The following is a 27,108-nucleotide window of genomic DNA, read 5'->3' as shown; positions in this document are numbered from 1 at the left end:
GATATGATATGTTTGGATTAAAAACACGCTCAGAAAGTTAAAAACGAAGAGAGGTACAGAAAAGCGTGCTATGCAGCACAGCGAAACCACTACCGCGCTGAACAGGCTCGTCAGTTTCACTCCGTTATGCACAAGCGGCGGACTACGGTCATTGTGAAAAATTGCATTGCGTTCAGTTTCATTCTGTGAGTTCGACAGCTTGACTAAATGTTGTATTTTCGCCTTACGCGACTTGTAATTTGATGCTGACAACTTGCTTGTTCTCCTGTAACGTGTTTTCTATTTGTTCTTGGTGGTTAGGCGTTATTAGAGCAAATTAGTTTAGATAAACATTTGGCAAAAATGATAATGGCCCTGAGAAGACGAGGCGATCACGAATCACTGTATAAAGTTCACAATACTTCAAAATGAAACGATACTGCTGAGTATGCGAATCAGATTAAGTCAAATATGAATTAAATATATTTGCATCAGTTCGCGGATTAGACTAGTCTAAGAGGACGTTAACCCCTAAAAGTCAGTCAAGTCTTCCTCTGATACATTGTACAGACATCTTCCTGGTCTCACCTGTAAAAACTCCGGCCCGTCAATCTTGTCCGTGTCGCCTCTGGTTATTCCAAAAAACAAAAACAAAGACGTCATTACTTCTAGCATGGCATGACTCCTCTTAACGCCCGTTTTGTATAACCAACATGTGTGTGTGTGTGTGTGTGTGTGTGTGTGTGTGTGTGTGTGTGTTTGTGTGTGTGTGTGTGTGTGTGTGCGTGTGCGTGTGCGTGCGTGCGTTCGTGCGTGTGAGTGTGTGTGTGTATTTGTGTGTGTAGATCCGGTCTTACTCATCCCAAATTATACCATTACTAAATAGTAAACCTTATTTGCATCCAACATTGATTTTTGTCTTTTTTACTGCATGTTATATGATATAGATTATATATAGAAAAGATCAAAGTTGTAAAAAAAAATAAAACGGCTGTCAGCAGAGACTTTTTTTCAGAGATTTAAACAAATCTCGTAGCAGAGCATCAAGAAAAAAGTGAAATTTCCCTTCACAGATGGCCTTTTGGGAAAATCAAACCCAAAATAATATTATTTGGATTCAGGAAATACTGAAAAACCCAACGAATGCTCTTTAGTGTCAGTCGTTGCAATCTTAATTGCACGCATTTTTTGTTATAAAAATTAATTAATCAATTTACTCAAATATCAATGCATTTGATAACTATAAAACCAATGCGGTCGCCTTCCTTTTTTTACATTTAGTCAAGTTTTTACTAAATGTTTTAACATGGACGGGGAATCGAGACGAGGGTCGTGGTTGTATGTGCGTGTGTGCGTGTGTGCGTGTGTGCGTGTGTGTGTGTGTGTGTGTGTGTAGAGCGATTCAGACTAAACTACTGGACCGATCTTTATGAAATTTGACATGAGAGTTCCTGGGTATGAAATCCCCGAACGTTTTTTTCATTTTTTTGAGTCACTTGAGAAAAAGTGACTCTATGTAATCGGTCAGTGTTAGTCTGTCCGGCCGGCCGTCCGGCCGGCCGGCCGTCCGGCCGGCCGTCCGTAGACACCACCTTAACGTTGGACTTTTCTCGGAAACTATCAAAGCGATCGGGCTCATATTTTGTTTAGTCGTGACCTCCAATGACCTCTACACTTTAACGATGGTTTCGTTGACCTTTGACCTTTTTCAAGGTCACAGGTCAGCGTCAAAGGAAAAATTAGACATTTTATATCTTTGACAAAGTTCATCGGATGTGATTGAAACTTTGTAGGATTATTCTTTACATCAAAGTATTTACATCTGTAGCCTTTTACGAACGTTATCAGAAAAACAAGGGAGATAACTAGCCTTTTCTGTTCGGCAACACACAACTTAACGTTGGGCTTTTCTCGGAAACTATAAAAGTGTCCGGGCTCAAATTTTATGTGAACGTGACTCATTGTGTTGTGAATAGCAATTTCTTCCTGTCCATCTGATGCCTCATATAATATTCAGAACTGCGAAAGTGACTCGATCGAGCGTTTGCTCTTCTTGTTTATAAATGTCTTTGATGACGTCATATCCGGCTTTTCGTGAAAGTTGAGGCGGCACTGTCACGCCCTCAGTTTTCAACCAAATTGGTTTTTCACTGCCTTTGCCATGACCGGTGGCCTGACGATGCTACGAGTAAAATGGCATTGCGTTTCATTCTGTGAGTTCGACAGCTACTTGACTAAATATTGTATTTTCGCCTTACGCGACTTGTTTACATTTAGTCAAGTTTTTACTAAATGTTTTAACATGGACGGGGAATCGAGACGAGGGTCGTGGTTGTATGTATATATATATATATATATATATAAGTATAAATCCGCCTTTAGGACGACCATTGTAAAAAGGGGTTTTATAGCTACCGGTGCTATATCCGTTGTTTTTAAAGCAATATTAATAAAATTTTGTAATTACATTTGCTAATTGACCTACACCCGACTGTCATGAATTGAACGTGAAAATCTGTCAAGATTAAGATATAGGTGTTTTGCATGGTCGCCTTAATGAAAATAATGCAAGAGTGGGGGTTACGGCGACACGCCTTTTCGGGTAGCTTAGGGCAACCAATTTATAAGGTATATTAAGGCGACCAGTATTTGTATATTTTGTTGTTCACAAAGTTTTGTAAAGGGCCTAGAGCCATAGGTTATGCACTTAAAAATGTCCAGTTATTATTATTATTTTAACAATTTTAATTGTCTTCTTCTGCGTTCGTGGGCTGAAACTCCCACGTACACGCGTGTTTTTGCACGAGTGGAATTTTACGTGTATGACCGTTTTTACCCCGCCATTTAGGCAGCCATACGCCGCTTTCGGAGGAAGCATGCTGGGTATTTTCGTGTTTCTACAACCCACCGAACTCTGACATGGATTACAGGATCTTTTCCGTGCGCACTTGGTCTTGTGCTTGCGTGTACACACGAAGGGGGTTAAGTCACTAGCAGGTCTGCACATAAGTTGACCTGGGAGATCGGAAAAATCTCCACTCTTAACCCACCAGGCGGCAGCGACCGGGATTCGAACTCACGACCTCCCGATTAGGAGGCCGACGTCTTACCACCACGCCACTGCGCCCGTCATTTTAATTGTCATTTAGTTATGTGCTCAAACTCTGCAGTTCGCGCTTTCGAAATCGTTATTATTTAAGGTTCCTGATGCTTTGTGTTGAGTGTAATCATGGCTGTTTCATCACTAATTATTCTGTTGGCAGTTTTAATAAACAGTTCAAAACGTGCAATAGATTTTGTGTATGAGTTGTGACAGAAAAAATGATAGATGCTTTCATCAGTGTTGTTCCCAAGTCAGAAATAAAAGGTCACTGTTTGCAAAATTTAAACATATCAATAGGAATGCCTTGTTGTAATGTTAACAGGCAGATGTAAGCAAAGTACATCACAGAAGAAAAACATATAACAGGATGTACATATACACACATTAACACATACAATGCAAACTGCGATAAGTCAACGAATGTGTATTTGTTCAACAGCTCATTTATTTGTCAAAAACAAGAATAAAATTATACACATACACCTTCAGCAATGATGTTTTAATGTGCGCACTTGTTCTTAAATCGCTTCCCTACACTTACCATATTGTTCGAGTCCAAAACCTACTATACTTTGTTCAGTAAGGGAGATTTGACAAAAGGGATGTTGTACAGAGTTGCGAGTGGGACCTCTCTGTAGAGGGTAACAAAAACGGGAAAAAAAGACAACTTACAAGTATGTACAAGAATAAAGTTCTTGCAAAGAATACACTTGCAAAAGGTCTATTGTTTTCAGGTAATGGCAGAAATGCACTCAATGCTGGATTGATCTGGGGCCCTACTACACTCTAAATGAACATGATGGGAATTGCACACACTCACTTATTTGAAACAGTTTGAGAACGGCATTCAAATGTTCTGTTTTGAGAGTTAGCTGCTGTGATCATCTTTTGTGTGCTGAATGAACTGAAAAAGTAAGCTGTTATGGGCTCTCAGTGTGTTCTGCATGATCTGTCAATGTTCTAAATGCAGAACGCTTTCAATAGTCTTGCCGACGTTCTTTCCAGAACAGCACAGTGAAAGTCTGCTAAGATCACAATAAATGCTCTATAGTTTACAGTACACTAATTGAGGTCTTTTTAAATCTCTGCCATGAAACAATTTGAGAACACAAAAAAGTAATTTGACCACTTGCAAGTGTACGGTTCAGATTACCAATGATCTGTTTGAAAGAAAAAATATCGTGTGCAGAATTATGGCACACATATTTTGGTAGTCTTACATTTCACCTAATCATTAACAACATAGAGATCCATATTTAGTATGTTTAAGTTATCTTTCATGTTGAAATCATTGTAAATGTTAGGGCAGAAATGATGTCATAAACACACAAGCTACACCAAGATACCTCAAATTGAAGAAGATTAATGAAGCACAGAAACAACAAATTTTAGTTAAAATTTCAATCAAATGTACACTATCAAGAAAACAATCGTAATTGAGTAGAATCAGAACCAGTGGCCTTTTGGAGAGAGTTACTAAGCCCTCTTCCAAGCATAACATTTTTGGCAAAATAAAGTCAAGACAGAAGAAAATAAATGGCATGCATTTACAATGCAACAGGATTTAATTTACCCCAGAGAAGTGAAACAAATACAGATTAAAACAGAGAACAGTTCTTTGAAATTATTTTGATGTACATGATTGCATAGATTAACTGTGTTGTTTGCAATGTTGATCAATGCCACACACAAATTGACCACTTACAGAATTCATGTACATACATATCACAAACTGGGAAGGAGCGTGATTGACAGTTTGAACTGTGCATGGTATTACAAATTACAATGCTATATTTACTCTGTCATTAGAACTCAGTATTAGAAGCAAAACATAAAACAAATGTCATCGATTTCAAGACACGACTGACAACTTTTAAAGCAAAATGATATAAAATGATTTGAAATTTTCAATGAGAAATAAATGATGACATTATTGTAACCTATTAAAAAAGCTTAATTGTTTTCTATTTATCCTCCAGAATTAGCTTCCCATCAATTGAACATGAATAACAACAACAGGCACTTGTATTGTGGAGAGGAAGTCTTATTATAATACCTTACAACCACTCATCTCAAAAGGTTATGAGTGCAGTCACTGGAGGGTAGTCACATGCTTTGTGCGCCCTTCAATTACTGCATGCACTCAAAATATTACATTTCGTTTTCACCAGTATCGCTATAACATTAACAGCGATCGTTCAGCGATTACTAACTCACAGTACAAAAGAGGGTTTGAATGGGAGATAATGGGCAATGCAGAACTCTTGAATAGATTAGTGACGATCCAAGTGATCAGGCTTGTGTCAGACTGCTTTGATTAGTCTGAGATAGAACACCTGATTGCATTTTCTGCTCAGCTCTGTTCCGGTCATTGCAGAGGTATCTGGCGTCCAAATATTTAGAGTGTACGAGGCACACTTTTGTCGGTCAACATAAAATGTTTAGTGCGTGAACTTTTTACTCTATGAAATAAGCCAAACACGCATACATTTGTAGTGGATTTGACCAAATTTGTTCATAGTACCGGACCTTGCATAATAACACAAACCAGGCCTCGGTCGAGTCTCAAGTGAAATTCTCCTTTATCCGATACTGACAACGATTTTCAAAACACATACTTGATATTCTTTAGTTTAGCTGCCGAGATTGAACCAGTACACATCTGTCATGGGTGATTTTACATACACACATACTCTTTAGTTTAGCTGCCGAGATTGAACCAGTACCACCCAATGATTGCTTTCTGCTTCTTGCCATTCACACAGTGTCAGTCTGGCTGGTTCACCATCCATTCTTGCGTTAAAAAGGGTAAATCCAAAAACAAAGAAACTGCCAGCGTTTTACCATGAAGGGCCATATCAGGGCGGTGCTGCTTTGACATATAACATGCGCCACACGCAAGACAGAAGTCGCAGAACAGGCTTCATGTCTCACCCAGTCACATTATTCTGATTATTCTGACACCGGACCAACCAGTCGTAGCTCTAACCCCATAATGCCAGACGACAGGCGGAGCAGCCACTAGATTGCCAATTTTAAAGTCTTAGGTATGACCCGGCCGGGGTTCGAACCCACGACCTCCCGATCACGGGGCGGACGCCTTACCACTAGGCCAACCGTACCGGTCAGAGCTCAGTGACAAGAAGAAAAAAGAGTTGGTGAAATCAAAGGTGTTCAATGAGCAAAAACATACAGAAGGAAGGCTGTTCTCTTAAAACGTTTTATGTTAATGTAAATCCAATAACAAACGTTCCAACAACCTACCTTTCTTGTTTTTTGATTTTAAAAAGGGTAAGCCTGCCCACAATCAAGTTGCGCATTAGAACAAGCAGGCAGCTTCATGGCTGCAGCAACCCTTACTTCATTAGAATGTTTTCTTTGTAAGTGTCTGATGAGCACACTTTGAAATTGGCCACAATATAGGCAAGGTCGTTTCGGTTTCTTGGAAGAAATGTTTGGCAGTCCGTCTGAGGCAGGTGGCAGTCCATTTGAGGCAGGTGGCAGCTCATCTGAGGCAGGTGGCAGTCCGTTTGAGGCAGGTGGCAGTACATCGTGTTTGTCTGGTATTTCTGAAAAAAAACAAAATATGCAAAAAATCCTATTACAAAGTTTTCAAAGATCAAAGCAGCTCTACCCAAGAAAAAAATGAAAACTGAACAACGCTTCTTGAAGAATAACCATGTGATCATATTAGGCATAACCAAAACCAATATCAACGATTATGAAAAGTGATCGCTTCCTGGAAATAAAAGCCCAGGTTCAGATCTTTATGTTCACAACAAAAAGGAGCATGGTAAAAATTTCAAAATGGGGGAATGTTGCAGCAGCTTAACTGAACATTTAGTAACTTTTGCCTGGTCTTTGCAAGACTGGTGAATAACGTGTTTCACAAATATACAATTTCCCTGGAAACCATGGACTCCCAGCATTTTCCTTAGAAACAAATGAAGCTGCATAAGGCAGAGATGCGTGTGTGTGTGTGTGTGTGTGTATGTGTGTGTGTATGTGTGTGTGTGTGTGTGTGTGTGTTTGTGTGTGTGTGTGTGTGCATGCATGTGTCAGACATGAGGTGAGGAAGCTTTTGAGACCATGTTGCCAGTTTTGGTGAATGCTATTTTTAATTGCTGTCCAGTGTTGTTTTCAAAATTGATGTTTTTTACATTTAGTCAAATTTTGACTTAATGTTTTAACAAAGATGGGAAAATGTAGAGCATGTACAATTCTGTCCACACGAAACTGTTTTCTTGATAGTACACTAGTTGATTGCAACTGCATATGCAAATGTCCTGAACTATAGTCTATAGACAAGTCTTGCTTCTGGCTCAGGAAAGCTGAATTTTAGGTAAATTGGCAAATCATGAAAGGTTGCAGTCATAGAGTCACTACTTCTCAGTTTCTTTCACGGACTTTTACCTTGGCATGTTTTCTTCCTTTTTGCAGGTGGTGACAGCATTGAGTAGTAGTACATGTAGCTTGAAAAAGGTGTGCCATCAGAATCAGAATCACTCTCCGGATCGTAACTGTAGTCTTCATCCTAAAACAAAATATTCACAGTTAAGTTATAGTGATGTCTCTGGCAAGGCGGAACATGCCATCATGTGAAACTCTTTTTTTTATTTTTTATCTAAACATCACAAATGAAAGCTCAAAACGTATTTGTCAGTAGATCTGGAAATCTGGTCATAGGTCCTTTTGAGTAAAACTAAAAGTACTTGGAGGAAGGAGAAAAAATTATCACATTCACACTATTTGACTTGTAATGCGTGTGTGTTAAAGCCCCAGTCCGTCCCAAATGGTTTACAGAACGATTCAAATCTTTTCATGAAAAAGCAGTTCTAACCTTATCGAACACACTTGCAATAGCATTTAGTGAATAGCATTAAATGACACAGTTTTTTTGTTTAGCTCGAGTAAACCACACACCTGTTTTCGTGGTTAATCTAACCCCTGAGCCATCGTGAACCCATGTGATCTACTTTCCCTTTTTTTCTCACAATTTAGTAGTCAGTCCTTGATTTCAATGCGACTCGCTGTATCTGCCATGGCTCGTTATCTAAAACGCAACAAATGGCTGCGAGTCACACGAAGTGAATGGTGTCGGCTGACCGTTCAAAGAAACTGGCGACATGCTGAACATTCGTCTGCTACGAGAAACACGTTTTGCAGGACACGCTTCAGGGCTAGTTTTTAAACTTTAAAATCTTCGAGTTTTACTGATTTTGTCTTAATGAAAAAAGAATTATTTAAGAATATTTGTGTAACAAGCTGTCAATTTATTAGTATAAGTTAGGTCTAGCGCCAAAACGAGCCATCCCATTGTCTGATCAGACAATCCGGCTGGCCACGCAAAAATAAATTCGTTCATAAGTGCTCGCTCTTTTCGGAGGGCACCTACGATGTTCTCAAGTGGTGAGTGTTGAAATGCAAGGGTGTTTGTACTGTGTGTAAAAGCCTGACAGTGTCTGTGATGGTTTACGGGAAGCTGCGTGTGCCTTTAAATTCAACAGGGGACCTAGGTTGATCAAATGTCGTCCTAAAGCTCTAATCATGCAATACTTTTCTTATTTTCAGTCGCCCTAAGGTTTGGTGCTTCTATTTAAATCTCAAATTGCTTAACTTTGTCATAGAGTGAGACTGCAAGTCGCCCACTCGGCCACTATGGTCCCATTAATAGTCGTGTTCAATGTGCTTTTGACACAGATCATCATAATGGTCCCGACTCTCCTCAATTATGCGCTTATCTTGTGTCTTTTCTGGATTACACAGATACTGAAGTAAAATGCAAAAAATCCTTAAAATGTGACCCTCCACCACGAAATGAGTCACATGTCACCTCGCGCGGTTCTGCACTAGGCTTAATATAAGTCCAGGGAGTGTCTGGTAACAGTTTGTGGGTCACCTTAATCACAGGCTTATAAAGTTAAAAAGTCATCCGGAGAGTCAAATTCAGGAAGTAGGTAACCCGTGAGTTAGTTCAAATCGCGAGGCTTTTCGTACCTGTCATCTCCAGATGAGGCTGGTTTTATCGGTACATCTCCAAATGAGGCTGGTGGTAGCGGTACATCTCCAGATGAGGCTGGTGGTAGCGGTACATCTCCAGATGAGGCTGGTGGTAGCGGTACATCTCCAGATGAGGCTGATGAGAAATAAATCAGGTCATCTTTTTACTGACACAAACTTTGAAAGGAATTCCTGTTCACGAACCGCCTTTTTCTTTGTTGTTGTTTTTACATGATGGAAATTGAGCTTTCCACGCTTTGAACAGATCAATACAACTGATCTCGTTTCGTCACTTCATACGAGACTCGCCACGTCATGTCACAAAAGTAGAAACTCAAGAAGTTTAAGAATTGTAAGGCGGCCTTCTGTCATTTTCAAGGGTACCAATTTGAAGCCAATATTTATTAACCAACATGAACCGTAGCCTACCGTACAGTCTAACAGTGTGAAATGTGAATGAGGGTCGCATCAGCAACTTTAGCCTATTCATTTCACCCTCCGGATGGACGGTCTTATCAGACACTGATTTAGTGATAAACACGTAGTATCGATGCAGGCACACTCATTTTCGCAAACAAGCAGTTGCTTCATAAAATAGGTACTTAACAATTGTGCAGCAAGCTGGTTTTAAAAGTGCATGCATGTTCTGCTGTGCAGTGACTTGAATGAGAAGCATTTAACAAGGGTAAAAGATCAAATACGGTGATGCCACACGCTGAAGAATAACATACCTGGAGTCCTGAGCTGCTGCTGAAGGACAGTAAGGTCGGTGGGAAGCTGGACATTGTTGGGAGACGTAAGACGAGACACAGACTGCGCTGGCAACATCATTGCTTGAGGTGCCAAGGCAACGGGGTGCCAACCAGCCATCGAGAAAACCAGACTTTGCTGACTTGTTGTAACCATGCCTGTCAAACAAGTACAATGTATATCACAATGGGCACAAGTCTGTTTTATGTGGGAAAAAGTATAGCCAGTGTTGTTGCCAGCCTAAGAAGACAATAGGTCATTTGGACCTCCCTAAAAAAAACCAATAAGTCCAAATGTCCTGGCTTTAAAAAAACAATAGGTCCAAATTACCATGCCGTAGTATTATATTGATGAAATTTCCGCTGTTTGCGCCGTTTTCGATAATTAGGTACACCGGCTGGAACGGGTATTTCCGTAAACGCAGCCTCGAGTGTCAATGACGACAAACACAGAGTCAATGACGACAAACACAGAGTCGGCACCGAGTGCATTTTTCACTCGTAGCAAACATGAGCATTTCGATCGGGGTTTGTTTTCCGACTTTGCAACTCCCATTCCATTCATTGCAGACCTTGTCCGCCTTGTACGAATATGTATCGGTCAGTTGACCACCAAAACGTAAAAACTATCGGTCCATCGACCGGACAAGGCTAGGTCCAATGCGTCAAATCAGAAAGGAATGCGTCAGAGACCGAAGACCAAGGCCTGGCAAGAACACTGTATAGCATGTTAAATTCTTTACACAAGAAACTGTTTCCTTGATAGTACAATAAATGATTGCAACTTGACTAGGAAATGTCCTGAACTATAGACCAAGTTGTGGTTTCTGGCTCAGGAGAGTTGAATCTTAAGTAAATTGGTCATCCATGAGTTAAGTAAATTGGTCATCCATGAGTTGTCGCAGTGAGTGAGTTACTACTTCTCACAGTTTCTTTCATTGACTTTTACCTTGGCAAGTTTTCTTCCTTTGTGCAGGTGGTGACAGCATAGGGTAATCGCAGGAAGAAGGTGTGCTATCAGAATCAAAATCACTCTCCGGACGGTATAAGTCTTCATCCTAAAACAAAATATTCACAGTTAAGTTAATGTGATGTCTCTTGCAAGGCGGAGCATAGAATCATGTGGAACTTTTATTTAAACATCACAATGTAAACCCCAAAGAGTATGCGTAAGTAGATCGGAATATCGAGTCAAAGGTCCTTTTCAGTAAAAGGACTTGGAGAAAGTATGAACACATTCACACCATTTTTGACATTATCATATATATACTGTTCAAAAAAGAAACGCATAGCTTGTAATATTTGGTTAATTTAGTTATATGGCTACAAGGATATCCACCAAACTGCAGAAAATGTTTATCTGGTCGTCGACCTTTCGTCCATTGCCACAAGTGAGCTCTGCACGTGACGCATGCGTTATCAGTGGCTACAATGTCAAAATTGCTCATTTGGCATGACCACTCGTCATGCTTCAGTGTAATCTCGTGAAACTCGGGGAATATTGAGCTCTCACCATGTCTTCCAAAACCCATAAAAGCGGATTGTTCGCCACAAAGAAATCAGACGACAATTCAGCGACGAAAGATGGCCCGATTGAGCAGAGAAGACCGCCAAATTGCATTGGGTCGTTTACAAGCAGGCCAAAGTCAAAGTGCAATCGCCAGGCACTTCCACGTGTCCCAGGGCACCATCAGTAGACTGTGGGTCAGGTTTCAAGCCACTGGCTCCGTTGCTGACTTGCCACGAGCGGGAAGACCAAGGGCGACAACTGCTGCTCAGGACCGTTTCATACGGCTCCGCCACCTCCGGAATCGTTTCCTGTCGGCCTCATCTTCTGTCCAGGCTCTCCCCGGGCCACACCGATTATCGGACCAGACCGTGCAGTACCGCCTGCATAAAGCTGGTTTGAGAGCTCGCAGACCTCACAGAGGAGCTGTCCTCACCCGCCGCCATCGCCAGAACCGAGTGCAGTGGGGCAACCAGCACCTTCGCTGGACCGTCCGGAATCACTGGAGACACGTGTGGTTCAGCGACGAGTCCTACTTCCTGCTCCAGCGACATGATGGTCGGAGGAGGGTCTACCGGAGAGTAAACGAACGTTACGCGCCCAACTGTGTGGATGAGGCACCCATTCATGGTGGTGGAGGCGTCATGGTGTGGGGGCGATCAATACCGCTGGAAGGAGCACCCTGGTGCACGTCCAAGGGCGCATAACTGCCCAGCGATACGTGGAGGAAATTCTGCGCCCACACGCCCTTCCTCTTCTGGCTGACCAGGATGCCATATTCCAGCAGGACAACGCTCGCCCGCACACAGCACGACTCACCACCCAGTTCCTCACCGACCACCATGTCCAGGTGCTTCCCTGGCCATCCATGTCGCCAGACATGAACCCGATAGAACACCTCTGGGATGAATTGGACAGACGTGTGCGCAGGCAAGAAGAAGCGCCAGCAAATCACCGCGATCTATTGCAGGCACTTCAGGAGGAGTGGGACACCATCCCACAGCAAGATATCCGGCATCTGATCCAGTCCATGCCCAGAAGGTGCCGGGCAGTTGTTGCTGCTCAAGGCAGTCACACCCCCTACTGACTTGACAGCCTCGGCACCCAATCGTATTGATTGACTGATTGATTTGAAGATGCAAATGAACTGTGTGTGCATTCAACTGTGTCCATACCAAAATTCAAACAAATAATCTAAATATTGGATTTTCTGTTATTTTTTTCGAAAAATAAAACAAATTTGGCAAGTAGCAACTATGCGTTTCTTTTTTTGAACAGTATATATAATATGCGTGTGTGTCAAATTCCACAGGGGAGCTAGGTCGAACATATGTCATCCTAAAGCTCCAATTCAGCAATTGTACAATACTTTCAATGTATTTTCTTTCGCCCTAAGGTTTGGTGCTTCCTTTCAAATCTCAAATGTCATTTTAGTGACAACCCAGATCCAATTCACCAAATGTCGCCCTAAAGCTCCCATTATACAATACTTTTGATTAGGGCGACCAAAAATATAACATATATTGTGCTAAATCCTACAGGGGAGCTAGGTCGACCAAATGTCGTCCTAAAGCTCCAATTGTACAATACTTTCAACTTATATTCTGTCGCCCTAAGGTTTGGTGATTCTTTTCAAATCTCAAATTTCATTTTTACTGACAACCCAGATCACATTGCCTATCAAGCAGACATACAAGCTAATGTCGACACATGCTTCCAGACAAATTTGCAATAACAATAGAACCTTTTCCCATAATACCATGGCAGCTTAGTACACCTGCCTTTCCTTGAGTCTCCACAATCATCATTCTGATTATTCTGAGACTATGATGCATGCTGGGTGTGTTTCTGCGGGTTGCATTGACCCGAGTTGGACATTGGCGTCAGGATCAAGTCCAAGCATGATTTTGAGGGCATATGTACTCAGAATACTGAATAGACCTCAGTTTAAAATCTCATCCCAAAGAGTAGTGAGACACCGCCCTCCATGTGGGGTCAAGTTAACAGCAGTGTACAACTCAGACAGTCACTTATCCAAGTACTGCCTAGGCTCGGCATTGCTTAACTTTGTCATTGAGTGAGACTGCAAGCCGCCCACTCGGCCACTATGGTCCAATAAATATTCGTGTTAAAATAAATGTGATGCTTTTGACACAGATCATCATAATGGTCCTGACTTGCCTCATTTATGTGCTTATCTTGTGTGTTTTTCTGGATTACACAGGTACCGTAGTTAATGTCCAACTATCCTAAAAATTAACAGTTTCTTGGTGGTGAATGCAAGTACGTGTAAGAATGTTGTGCCTTTTACATACTTTCTTTTTATTCTAAATTCAACCAATATACATGTGTATGTGTTAAAGCTTACAGGGGAGTTAAGTCGACCAAATGTCGCCCTAAAGATCCCATTATACACTACTTTCCACTTAGGATGACCATAGTATTTGTGCTTCCATTGGACTGACAATAATTACCCCCGGGGGGGGGGGGGGGGGGGGTGTGGCGGGGCCCAATTCCCATTTCCTGTGAAAAGTTAAAAAAGTCATCCGGAGAGTCAAATTCAGGAAGTAGGTAACCCGTGAGTTAGTTCAAATCGCAAGGCTTTTCGTACCTGTTCATCTCCAGAAGAGGCTGGTTTTATCGGTACATCTCCAGATGAGGCTGGTGGTAGCGGTACATCTCCAGATGAGGCTGGTGGTAGCGGTACATCTCCAGATGAGGCTGATGAAAAAAAATCAGGTCATCTTTTTACTGACACATACTTTGAAAGGAATTCCTGTTCCCGAACCGCCTTTTTCTTTGGCCCAGCTGAGGATCCACCTCTTTGTTGTTGTTTTTGCCTGATGGAAATTGAGCTTTCCACGCTTTGAACAGATCAATACAACTGATCTCGTTTCTTCACTTCATACAAAACTCGGTCACGTCATGTCACAAAAGTAGAAACTCAAGAAGTTTAAGAATTGTAAGGCGGCCTTCTGTCATTTTCAAGGGTACCAATTTGAAGCCAATATTTATCAACCAACATGAACCGTAGCCTACCGTACAGTCTGACAGTGTGAAATATGAATGGGGGTCGCATCAGCAACTTTAGCCTATTCATTTCACCCTCCGGAAGGACGGTCTAATCAGTCACTGATTTAGTGATAAACACGTAGTATTGATGCAGGCACACTCATTTTCGCAAACAAGCAGTTGCTTCATAAAATAGGTACTTAACAATTGTGCAGCGAGCTGGTTTTAAAAGTTCATGCATGTTCTGCTGTGCAGTGACTTGAATGAGAAGCATTTAACAAGGGTAAAAGATCAAATACGGTGATGCCACACGCTGAAGAATAACATACCTGTAGTCCTGAGCTGCTGCTGAAGGACAGTAAGGTCGGTGGGAAGCTGGACATTGTTGGGAGACGTAAGACGAGACACAGACTGCGCTGGCAACATCATTGCTTGAGGTGCCAAGGCAACGGGGTGCCAACCAGCCATCGAGAAAACCAGACTTTGCTGACTTGTTGTAACCATGCCTGTCAAACAAGTACAATGTACATATCACAATGGGCACAAGTCTTTTTTATGTGGGAAAAAGTATAGCCAGTGTTGTTGCCAGCCTAAGAAAACAATAGGTCATTTGGACCTCCCTAAAAAAACACAATAAGTCCAAATGTCCTGACTTTAAAAAAACAATAGGTCCAAATTACCATGCCGTAATATTATATTGATGAAATTTCCGCTGTTTGCGCCGTTTTCGATAATTAGGTACACCGGCTGGAACGGGTATTTCCGTAAACGCAGCCTCGAGTGTCAAAGACGACAAACACAGAGTCAATGACGACAAACACAGAGTCGGCACCGAGTGCATTTTTCACTCGTAGCAAACATGAGCATTTCGATCGGGGTTTGTTTTCCGACTTTGCAACTCCCATTCCATTCATTGCAGACCTTGTCCGCCTTGTACGAATATGTATCGGTCAGTTGACCACCAAAACGTAAAAACTATCGGTCCATCGACCGGACAAGGCTAGGTCCAATGCGTCAAATCAGAAAGGAATGCGTCACAGACAAAAGACCGAGGCCTGGCAACAACACCGTATAGCATGTTAAATTCTTTACACAAGAAACTGTTTCCTTGATAGTACAATAATTGATTGCAACTCGACTAGGAAATGTCCTGAACTATAGACCAAGTTGTGGTTTCTGGCTCAGGAAAGCTGAATTTTAAGTAAATTGGTCAACCATGAATTGTCGCAGTCAGTGAGTTACTACTTCTCACAGTTTCTTTCATTGACTTTTACCTTGGCAAGTTTTCTTCCTTTGTGCAGGTGGTGACAGCATAGGGTAATCGCAGGAAGAAGGTGTGCTATCAGAATCAAAATCACTCTCCTGACAGTAGTCTTCATCCTAAAACAAAATATTCACAGTTAAGTTAATGTGATGTCTCTTGCAAGGCGGAGCATAGAATCATGTGGAACTTTTATTTAAACTAAAACATCACAATTTAAAACCCCAAAAGGTATTTGTAAGTAGATCGGAATATCGGGTCAATTTTTGAAAAAGGACTTGGAGAAAGTATGATCACATTCACACCATTTTTAACATATATATATACATGCGTGTGTGTTAAATCCCACAGGGGAGCTAGGTCGATCGACCAAATGTCATCCTAAAGCTCCTATTGTACAATACTTTCAACGTATTTTCTTTCGCCCTAAGGTTTGGTACTTCCTTTCAAATCTCAAAAAAGTGTTGTTGTCTGATGTTGATGTCGTGTACCAAAAAGAAATAAAAACGTGTATAAAAAAAAAAAAACTGAAAAAATAAAATTCTCAAAAAAGTAATATGTCATTTTTTTTTAGTAACAACCCAGATCCAATTCGCCAAATGTCGCCCTAACGCTCCCATTATACAATACTTTTGATTAGGGCGACCAAAATTATAACATATATATATATATATATATTATGCATGTGTGTTAAAGGCACAGTAAGCCTCCCGTAAACCATCACAGAGCTCCCCGAGCGTCTAAATACAGTACAAGCATACTTCCATTTGAACGCTCACCGAACGGGAACATCCTGGCTGCTTTCTGTCGAGCGTGAGACATTTTCAAAGAATTTATTTTCGTAGACTTGTTCCGTTAACAACAACGGCGCCTCGTTTTTGCGCTAGACCTAACTTTTAAAATCTAAATAATAAATTGACAGCTTGTTACACAAACATTCTTTAATCATAAAAGAATTCGTTTTTCATCAAGACAAGATCAGAACAATTCGAAGTTGTGAAAGTTTAAAAAAAGAAAAGCCCGGAAGCAGGGTCACGCAAGGGTCGTAGCAGACGACGGCCGGTTTATCAGTGCAAATCGCCGTTCCTCTCAACAGTCAAAAGCCATCGCGAGAGTTCTTGTGAACCACAGCCGTTGTTTCGTGCATAAAAAAAACGTGCTATTGTAGATAAGCTCACGTCGAGTCGCATTCAAATGACTAACTATGACGACTGCATTGTGAAAGGGAAAACTGGATCACACGGGTTCACGATGGCTCAGGGGTAAGATAAACCACGCAAAAATAAATTCTTTGAAAATTGTTCGCTCTTTACGGAGGGCACCTAGGATGTTCTCAATTGGTGAGTGTTTAAAGGAAATGGTGTTTGTACTGTGTGTAAAAGCCTGACCGCATCTGTGATGGTTTACGGGAGGCTTACTCTGCCTTTAAATCCCACAGGGGAGCTAGGTCGACCAAATGTCATCCTAAAGCTCCTATTGTACAATACTTTCACATATTTTTTTCGCCCTAAGGTTTGGTGCTTCCTTTCAAATCTAAAAAAAAGTGTTGCTGTCTGATGTTGATGTCGTGTACCAAGAAGAAACAAGAAGAGCAAACGCTCGATCGAGTCACTTTCGCAGTTCTGAATATTATATGAGGCATCAGATGGACAGGAAGAAATTGCTATTCACAACACAATGAGTCACGTTCACATAAAATTTGAGCCCGGTCACTTTTATAGTTTCCGAGAAAAGCCCAACGTTAAGTTGTGTGTTGCCGAACAGAAAAGGCTAGTTATCTCCCTTGTTTTTCTGATAACGTTCGTAAAAGGCTACAGATGTAAATACTTTGATGTAAAGAATAATCCTACACAGTTTCAATCACATCCGATGAACTTTGTCAAAGATATAAAATGTCTAATTTTTCCTTTGACGCTGACCTGTGACCTTGAAAAAGGTCAAAGGTCAACGAAACCATCGTTAAAGTGTAGAGGTCATTGGAGGTCACGACTAAACAAAATATGAGCCCGATCGCTTTGATAGTTTCCGAGAAAAGTCCAACGTTAAGGTGGTGTCTACGGACGGCCGGCCGGACGGCCGGCCGGACAGACTAACACTGACCGATTACATAGAGTCACTTTTTCTCAAGTGACTCAATAAAAACGTGTATAAAAAAAAAAATCTCAAAAAAGTAAAATGTCATTTTAGTAACAACCCAGATCCAATTCGCCAAATGTCGCCCTAAAGCTCCCATTATACAATACTTTTGATTAGGGCAACCAAAATTATAACATATATATATATATTGTGTTAAATCCTATAGGGGAGTTAGGTCAACCAAATGTCGTCCTAAAGGTAAAGCTCCAATTGTACAATACTTTCAACTTATATTTTGTCGCCCTAAGGTTTGGTGATTCTTTTAAAATCTCAAATTTCATTTTACTGACAACCCAGATCCCATTCTCTATCAAGCAGACATACAAGCTTATGTCGACACATGCTTCCAGACAAATTTGCAATAACAATAGAATCATTTCCCATAATACTATGGCAGCTTAGCACACCTGCCTTTCGTTGAGTCTCCACAATCATCATTTTGATTATTCTGAGACTATGATGCATGCTGGGTGTGTTTCTGCAGGTTGCATTGACCCGAGTTGGACATTGGCGTCAGGATCAAGTCCAAGCTTGATTTTGAGTGCATATATGTACTCAGAATACTGAATAGACCTCCCTTTAAAATCTCATCCAAAGAGTAGTGAGACACCGCCCTCCATGAGGGGTCAAGTTAACAGCAGTGTACAACTCAGACAGTCACTTATCCAAGTACTTGGCTAGGCTCGGCATTGCTTAACTTTGTCATTGAGTGAGACTGCAAGCAGCCCACTCGGCCACTATGGTCCAATAAATATTCGTGTTAAAATAAATGTGATGCTTTTGACACAGATCATCATAATGGTCCTGACTTGCCTCAATTATGTGCTTATCTTGTGTGTTTTTCTGGATTACACAGGTACTGTAGTTAATGTCCAACTATCCTAAAAATTAACAGTTTCTTGGTAGTGAATGCGAGTACGTGTAAGAATGTTGTGACTTTTACATACTTTCTTTTTATTCTAAATTCAACCAATCTATATATGTACGTGTGTGTGTGTTAAAGCCAAATGTTGCCCTAAAGCTCCCATTATACAAAACATTCCACTTAGGCATAGGGCGACCGACAAGTATGGGTTATATGAAGTCTTATATCGCGCGCGTATCTCCAGACTCGGACTCAAGGCGCCGTGTGAGATGGATTTTTTTACACAATACATCACGCATTCACATCGACCAGCAGATCGCAGCCATTTCGGCGCATATCCTACTGTTCACGGCCTATTATTCAAAGTCACACGGGTATTTTGGTGGACATTTTTTTAATCTATGGCTATACAATTTTGCCAGGAAAGACCCTTTTGTCAATCGTGGGATCTTTAACGTGCACACCCCAATGTAGTGTACACGAAGGGACCTCGGTTTTTCGTCTCATCCGAAAGACTAGCACTTGAACCCACCACCTAGGTTAGGAAAGGGGGGAGAAAATTGCTAACGCCCCGACACAGGGTCGAACTCACTTCCGAGCGCAAGTGCGTTACCACTCGGCCACCCATTGGTGCCTTTTCTCCAATTTCATTAGACTGACAACATCGACCTAGAGGTGGCTAAATCCCATTTCCTGGAAAGTTTAAAAATAAAAGCGGTCAATTTTCGTCCTGATATGGCTCTGCGTAGTCGGCTGGACGTTAAGCAACAAATAAACAAACAAAAACGGTCAATTTCATATGGAGGTAACCCGTGAGTAAGTTCAAAATCACAATGCTTTTCGTACCTGTTCATCTCCAAATGAGGCTGGTGGTATCGGTACATTTCCAGATGAGGCTTTGGTAGCGGTACATCTCCAGATGAGGCTGGTGGTATCAGTACATCTCCAGATAAGGCTGGTGGTATCGGTACATTTCCAGATGAGGCTGGTGGTATCGGTACATTTCCAGATAAGACTGGTGATAGCGGTACATCTCCAGATGAGGCTGATGATAGCGGTACATCTCCAGATGAGGCTGGTGATAGCGGTACATCTCCAGATGAGGCTGGTGGTATCGGTACATTTCCAGATAAGGCTGGTGATAGCGGTACATCTCCAGATGAGGTTGGTGGTATCAGTACATCTCCAGATAAGGCTGGCTGGTGATAGCGGTACATCTCCAGATGAGGCTGGTGATACTGGTACATGTCCAGATAAGACTGGTGAAACTGGTACATATCCAGATAAGGCTGGTGATACTGGTAAATCTCCAGATGAGGCTGGTGATGGCGGTACATCTCCAGATGAGGCTGGTGATACTGGTACATCTCCAGATAAGGCTTGTGATACTAGTACATCTCCAGACGAGGCTGGCAATACTTGTACATCTCCAAATGAGGCTGGCAATACTGGTACATCTCCAGATGAGGCCTGAGGTACCAGTACATCTCCAGATGAGGCTGATAAAACAAATCATATCTTTTAACTGACAGAAGCATGTGTTGCATATATATATATATTGTAATACAGACCTTGGGACCTCAATTTTGCCATGGAGTTTAACAAAAAAAAAGCTACGTGCATTTTCAAAAATGAGAGTACTCCACATAACTTTTAATCATTCATTTCAAACATGCTGCACACACCGTCATTGATAAAAAAAAAAGATGGAAATCTTTGTGATTTTTTCTTTAAGAGAAGACCTAATGTCATTAGACATCTGTTTCATCATTGCTGTAGCCTTCTTGCAGGAACACTTAGACTTCTGCGCGATGTTTAAGACAGGAAACACACTTTTGACAGCTTGTAAAATCACATCTGCTGTGCTCAATGACAAATTCATTTTCACTATCAGCTCGGATAACATCGCTTTGGCATGTACTGCACCCTGTTCCTCGGGTAGATCTTTTGCAAAAGACAAAGTCTGTGATGCTCCTCATGCTGGCAGCGGCTTTTCTTGGTGTTGTCAATTTCAGGATCCCTATGAGTCTAGCTTTGACATGCAGTGTCTATCGATGTCAAACTTGGAAAACATACGTTGAAAGGAATTCCTGTTCCCGAACAGCCTTTTTCTTTGCTCCTGCTGAGGATCCACCTCTTTGTTGTTGTTTTTGCATGATAAAAATTGAGCTTTCCACGCTTTGAGCTGATCAACGCAACTGATCTCGTTTAGTCACTTCATACGAGATTCAAAATGGCCATAGTAACAGGTTGTTTTTTTACACTAACTGAGTGAACCGAAAGTAGAAACTCAAGAAGTCTAGGAATTATTTCTCTTTTTTTCCACAGACCGTATCAATCGTAATTTAGAAAATCAAGAGTACAAAATATGGCAAAATCTTACGGGTTCCCTTTTCTGTACTATAAATCAATAAAATGATCACAAGATCAAGAAGGGGCATTTACAGGCTTCATGGCCTATCTAATACTAATGTACATTTGAAACTTAGTCAGGTATAGATTACATTCAAAAAGCAGAGGGGTGGACTTTTTCTTGGGTTCCTACCATTGTAAGTTTTTGTTAAAACTTTAAACAATTAAAGTAAAGGTTAATGTATTGGCAAAACAAAGACGAGAACCGAAAAATGCCACACTATGAAAATAAGTATGATAAAATGAAGTCGCAGTAACACTAAGCTTTCAGTTTTATGGGAAGAGTATATATTTCACGACGTTACAAAAACATATTGAACGGAATTGCCACCACCAAGGAATATGATAGCCATGCCTTCAACCCTATTCAACGAAGAGGAAATCTGTATCTGTCAAGTCAATGCTGGTGTCTTGATTACCGCTTTACTGCTTTAAAGAAATGTGCCAACCTTGTGTTTTTTCTTCTGTGACTCGACGGCCTCCAGCTCCTCTTGCAGTACCACACTCGTTTGGACAGCTGCTAGTTGCGGAATGACAGACTGTCGACCTCCTGCTGGTACTTTCTGTTCCATTGTTCCTTCTCTTTCAGGTGCTCCTATACAACAGGCACAAGAACCAATTGTATTTATGGTCAGTTGACAAAGCCATCTACTTTCAGTACATTTGACACTTTTCAACAATTTAGTCTTATGGTATGAATATTCTTCAAATGGCAAACAATTTTCTAATTACATTCAAAGTTATTCTTATAATTATCATATGTTAAAAGGCTTTTCTGGTTAATGTTAATTGTAATTCAATCAAGTTTGCGTTTTAATGAAACAGATCCTGTGATTGGTCAGAATGCCCAAACTCATTAAAAATTACCGGTCATTAAATAGAGCTTAAACATTGACCACGAGTTGATTAGTGGAAAATAACCACGAGGTATTTGCAGCCTCTTGGTAATTCACGAGTGTGCGGAGCAGGTTGTTAATGAATTTTTTAGCTAGTGGCTATCGACAATTAGTCACCGGTAATTTGTAATGAGTTGGGACATTCTGACCAATCACAGGATCTGTTTCATTAAAACGCAAACTTGATTGTATTACAATTGTCGATAACCACTCGCTAAAAATCCCATTAACAACCTGCTGGCGAGGCGTATTGATACAGCCTCAACTAGTCTCGGTTAGCTTTGAGGGTCATTTTACAAGTAGGAAATATGAAGGCCAACGAAATACCGAGACCATAAGGTATGCGAAGTGATGACGTTGAGTACGTGACGTAAGTTAATGCATGAATTCTTCCGGACTACGTCAGTCAATTCCAAAGATCGCTTTTGTGATGAAAAGAATTTGTTTTAGAGTTTGCTGTCCAGAAATCCGTCAAAAAAGAAGGAAAATGTGTGTGAAAGAAAACAAAACAGGAGCAGAGTGATACGATAGGAATACAGAGACATTTCTTGGGACTTGACCCTTGCAGGTAGGTGGACTGAAAGTAGTGTGTGAACAGAACAGAACCAATTCTGTCTGTTTACAACCGCATGAAAGCAGGAAAGAGATTGTCGTCAGATTCAATTACAATAACATTAACATGCTTCCATTTGAAACTTCTCGGTCTTCATCGTGGATTGACGCCCTCCCAAAGTCTAATTGAAGCCCTCCGTCGCTTCGCTCCGTCGGGCTTCAATTAGCTTTTGTCGGGCGTCAATCCCCGATGAAGACTTCGAAGTTTCAAATGGAAGCATGTTAATCACTTAATGTGTAACTGAACAGGTGGGGGCCTCATCAGATCAAAAAGCTGTGTCTGGCAAGAACCGTAGTGAAGGCATTACATCCGCATCAAAGCGACGAAGGAAAGTGTCCATTCTAGCTCTGCCCTCTAAAGTCAAACAGCAGTAAGTCCACTCATAATAAAGCCAAAATGAAGTATTGCCAGTCATAATTATGATAATATGACTGGCAATACTTCATTTTGGCTTTGATTTTTGTTTGTATGTTTGCTTAACGCCCAGCCGACCACGAAGGGCCATATCAGGGCGGTGCTGCTTTGACATATAACGTGCGCCACACACAAGACAGAAGTTGCAGCACAGGCTTCATGTCTCACCCAGTCACATTATTCTGACACCGGACCAACCAGGCCTAGCACTAACCCCATAATGCCAGACGCCAGGCGGAGCAGCCACTAGATTGCCAATTTTAAAGTCTTAGGTATGACCCGGCCGAGGTTCGAACCCACGACCTCCCGATCACGGGGCGGACGCCTTACCACTAGGCCAACCGTGCCGGTTTTTGGCTTTGAAGGCAGGCTAAAGGTAGTCACTTTGATTAACTGGAAATAATTCATGCAAGTTTTTGTCTTAGCTTTTCTTACCTGAATTATTGCGTAAAGCCATGAGGACCACTCATCCTCCTACCTCTGGTGTAATGAGGGTAGTAGTCCATTTTTGCCGCAAGTACCTGGATAAAAAAAAGCATACACAATAAAATATTTTGTGTTGCCTCAACGTGCATGTCCACCCCCCCCCCTCCCCCATGTGACCATCTTATCAAGTTGCAGATATTGCTAGTGGTCAGTGTGTTCCCAACACAAATGTGACAAAGGGGTGCTGGTTTTTGTTTTATTAGGTTGAACTTGAAGAATTTTGTAGTAATGAATGTTTTTTTGTTCACATCAATTTTGACTCGGTTTAAAGACTTTCATCTGGAATGTTCATAGATCAACCCATAAAAGTTTATCAAATTCCCTTACCAATAAATACACTTTAATTTTCCATGACCAGTGGCTGAACTTCTGTAACACTGACATTCAATTACAATAACATTAACATGCTTCCATTTGAAACTTCTCGGTCTTCATCGTGGATTGACGCCCTCCCAAAGTCTATAGTAATTGAAGCCCTCCGTCGCTTCGCTCTGTCGGGCTTCAATTAGCTTTTGTCGGGCGTCAGTCCCCGATGAAGACTTCGAAGTTTCAAATGGAAGCATGTTAATCACTTAATGTGTAACTGAACAGGTGGGGGCCTCATCAGATCAAAAAGCTGTGTCTGGCAAGAACCGTAGTGAAGGCATTACATCCGCATCAAAGCGACGAAGGAAAGTGTCCATTCTAGCTCTGCCCTCCAAAGTCAAACAGCAGTAAGTCCACTCATAATAAAGCCAAAATGAAGTATTGCCAGTCATAATTATGATAATATGACTGGCAATACTTCATTTTGGCTTTGATTTTTGTTTGTTTGTTTGCTTAACGCCCAGCCGACCACGAAGGGCCATATCAAGGCGGTGCTGCTTTGACATATAACGTGCGCCACACACAAGACAGAAGTCGCAGCACAGGCTTCATGTCTCACCCTGTCACATTATTCTGACACCGGACCAACCAGGCTTAGCACTAACCCATAATGCCAGACGCCAGGCGGAGCAGCCACTAGATTGCCAATTTTAAAGTCTTAGGTATGACCCGGCCGGGTTCGAACCCACGACCTCCCGATCACGGGCGGACGCCTTACCACTAGGCCAACCGTGCCGGTTTTTGGCTTTGAAGGGCAGGCTAAAGGTAGTCACTTTGATTAACTGGAAATAATTCATGCAAGTTTTTGTCTTAGCTTTTCTTACCTGAATTATTGCGTAAAGCCATGAGGACCACTCATCCTCCTACCTCTGGTGTAATGAGGGTAGTAGTCCATTTTTGCCGCAAGTATCTGGATAAAAAAAAGCATACACAAAAAAAATATTTTGTGTTGCCTCAACGTGCATGTCCACCCCCCCCACCCCCCCCCCCCCATGTGACCATCTTATCAAGTTGCAGATATTGCTAGTGGTCAGTGTGTTCCCAACACAAATGTGACAAAGGGGTGCTGGTTTTTGTTTTATTAGGTTGAACTTGAAGAATTTTGTAGTATGATGAATGTTTTTGTTCACATCAATTTTGACTCGTTTAAAGACTTTTCATCTGGAATGTTCATAGATCAACCCATAAAAGTTTATCAAATTCCCTTACCAATAAATACACTTTAATTTTCCATGACCAGTGGCTGAACTTCTGTAACACTGACATTCAATTACAATAACATTAACATGCTTCCATTTGAAACTTCTCGGTCTTCATCGTGGATTGACGCTCTCCCAAAGTCTAAAGTAATTGAAGCCTCCGTCGCTTCGCTCCGTCGGGCTTCAATTAGCTTTTGTCGGGCGTCAATCCCCGATGAAGACTTCGAAGTTTCAAATGGAAGCATGTTAATCACTTAATGTGTAATTGAACAGGTGGGGGCCTCATCAGATCAAAAAGCTGTGTCTGGCAAGAACCGTAGTGAAGGCATTACATCCGCATCAAAGCGACGAAGGAAAGTGTCCATTCTAGCTCTGCCCTCCAAAGTCAAACAGCAGTAAGTCCACTCATAATAAAGCCAAAATGAAGTATTGCCAGTCATAATTATGATACTATGACTGGCAATACTTCATTTTGGCTCTGAAGGGCAGGCTAAAGGTTAAGGTAGTCACTTTGATTAACTGGAAATAATTCATGCAAGTTTTTGTCTTAGCTTTTCTTACCTGAATTATTGCGTAAAGCCATGAGGACCACACATCCTCCTACCTCTGGTGTAATGAGGGTAGTAGTCCATTTTTGCCGCAAGTATCTGGATAAAAAAAAATCATACACAATAACATATTTTGCAGGGTTCCACATCACGTAAATTGGAGGTATTATACCCTCTGACCCCCCCAAATCACGTACGAGACGCTCTTGAAAGGGTGTCGGTAAGTAACAATTATTTTGCCAAGAGGTATAATAACGTAGACTTGAAAGGCAAAAGGGTATGACTTTGATCGTTTTACAAACGGTACGACTGTTATGCGACGCTCGAGGTTTTTTTGTTGGTTTTTTTTTTCGCGGGAGACTAATTTCGAAAGCTTCACCGGCGATCTCGACACGTGTTTATACTGTCTCGGGAAGTCGGCGCTGTCAGCGTGCCAGAGTTACTTCCCCTCCGCTATTTTCGTTTCTGTTGGTTCCGCGAAGACCGCGAGCGTGCAAGTTTGCAGACGATCAGTTTTGTCACTGCATTTGTGTTTGAAAGGCCACGACCAAGAAAGCCTGTTGCAGTTGATCCAAAACAACGAACTTTGACGTTTGCATTTTTTGCGATACCTGATTTTAGCATGCTTGGTGACATTCTCTTGACCATTCCAATCACTTCTTCCCTGTGAGAGAGGCTTTAGTCAACAGAACCGGGGAAGTCAAAGCTAAGGAACCGACTCTCAGTGGAGAGACTGGCTAACAAAATGATGATGTAAACACGTAGGCACTGACCTAAAGCGTGACATCACTGGAAGGGCGGCATTGCAAGTGCACGGAGCCTGAGGAAAACTAAGGAAATCTGTTGACAGTGGCTTGTGACTTGCAAAACAAAACACCAATACTTTCACCCAAAGACTGAGTTACATGAGTAATAATTTATTAGAGCCATACAGTTGTCAACACGCCCTTTCAGATGCCGACGCTTAGTGTGTTGAAACTTTAGATTGAACTGTTGTGTGGAGAGACACACAGTCACAAGTGTGTGCAGATGTGAATTTAAACAGGCACTGATAGGTGGTTTGTTAATTTGTAACCAACAACTGAAACAGGCAAATAATTTCAAACTTATTGATACTCATATAATATTCTTGTTGTTGTGGAACTGAAACTGACGTTTCATAGCATTACCTCTGATTTTGGGGGAAAATCAATCAATCAATCAATATGAAGCTTATATAGCGCGTATTCCGTGGGTACAGTTCTAAGCGCATTGTCGAAGAGTTGTCAACACAGGACTAACAAAGAAACTAACATCTTCAGACGGACACGAACCCCTATCACACACTAGCAAACCCTGGTAAACAAACAACTGTTGTAACAACATGTACAACATCAATAGCTAGGGTCGAACAAAATAATATTAAGCACAAAGAAAACACCTCTCCACAGAGCACAGCACAAGATGTCTTTTGGGGCACAGACATCACGTCGAGCATGAAAGTCGCAGCCAGCTACGGGAGAACTGAGTCTTCAACCTACTCTTAAAAATAACTGTGGCACTGCACTGGTAAACTCATAATT

General features: G+C 41.5%; 2 protein-coding genes across 6 annotated transcripts in view; both read right to left on the bottom strand.

Annotated features, from left to right (window-relative positions):
- Positions 1-27,108, bottom strand: part of LOC138969382 (uncharacterized) — a 36,704-nt gene that overhangs the window by 4,885 nt on the left and 4,711 nt on the right. For all 5 annotated transcript variants that reach the window (XR_011456448.1, XR_011456446.1, XR_011456447.1 and 2 more), the window contains exon 3: positions 568-607. Coding sequence is in view for 2 of the 5 variants with exons in the window: in XM_070342154.1 (XP_070198255.1) it covers positions 568-607 (40 nt within the window). In the remaining 3 variants the exon portion in view is untranslated. The remainder of the gene's footprint in view (positions 1-567; positions 608-27,108) is intronic.
- Positions 3,508-21,590, bottom strand: LOC138969380 (uncharacterized). The gene is made up of 10 exons (XM_070342152.1): positions 21,474-21,590; positions 19,459-20,111; positions 15,625-15,730; positions 14,680-14,856; positions 13,950-14,059; positions 10,781-10,889; positions 9,814-9,990; positions 9,080-9,218; positions 7,496-7,616; positions 3,508-6,651 (listed from the first exon to the last, which is right to left on the bottom strand). The coding sequence occupies exons 3-10, from the start codon at positions 15,662-15,664 to the stop codon at positions 6,439-6,441; spliced, it is 1,086 nt and encodes a 361-aa protein (XP_070198253.1). The 5' UTR covers positions 15,665-15,730; positions 19,459-20,111; positions 21,474-21,590; the 3' UTR covers positions 3,508-6,438.

Source organism: Littorina saxatilis, linkage group LG6 (genome assembly GCF_037325665.1).
Source record: "Littorina saxatilis isolate snail1 linkage group LG6, US_GU_Lsax_2.0, whole genome shotgun sequence".
In the NCBI taxonomy this organism is placed as follows: Eukaryota; Metazoa; Mollusca; class Gastropoda; order Littorinimorpha; family Littorinidae; genus Littorina; species Littorina saxatilis.
Note: the sequence above shows the minus strand (reverse complement) of the source record. Positions and strands in the feature narration are given on the sequence as shown.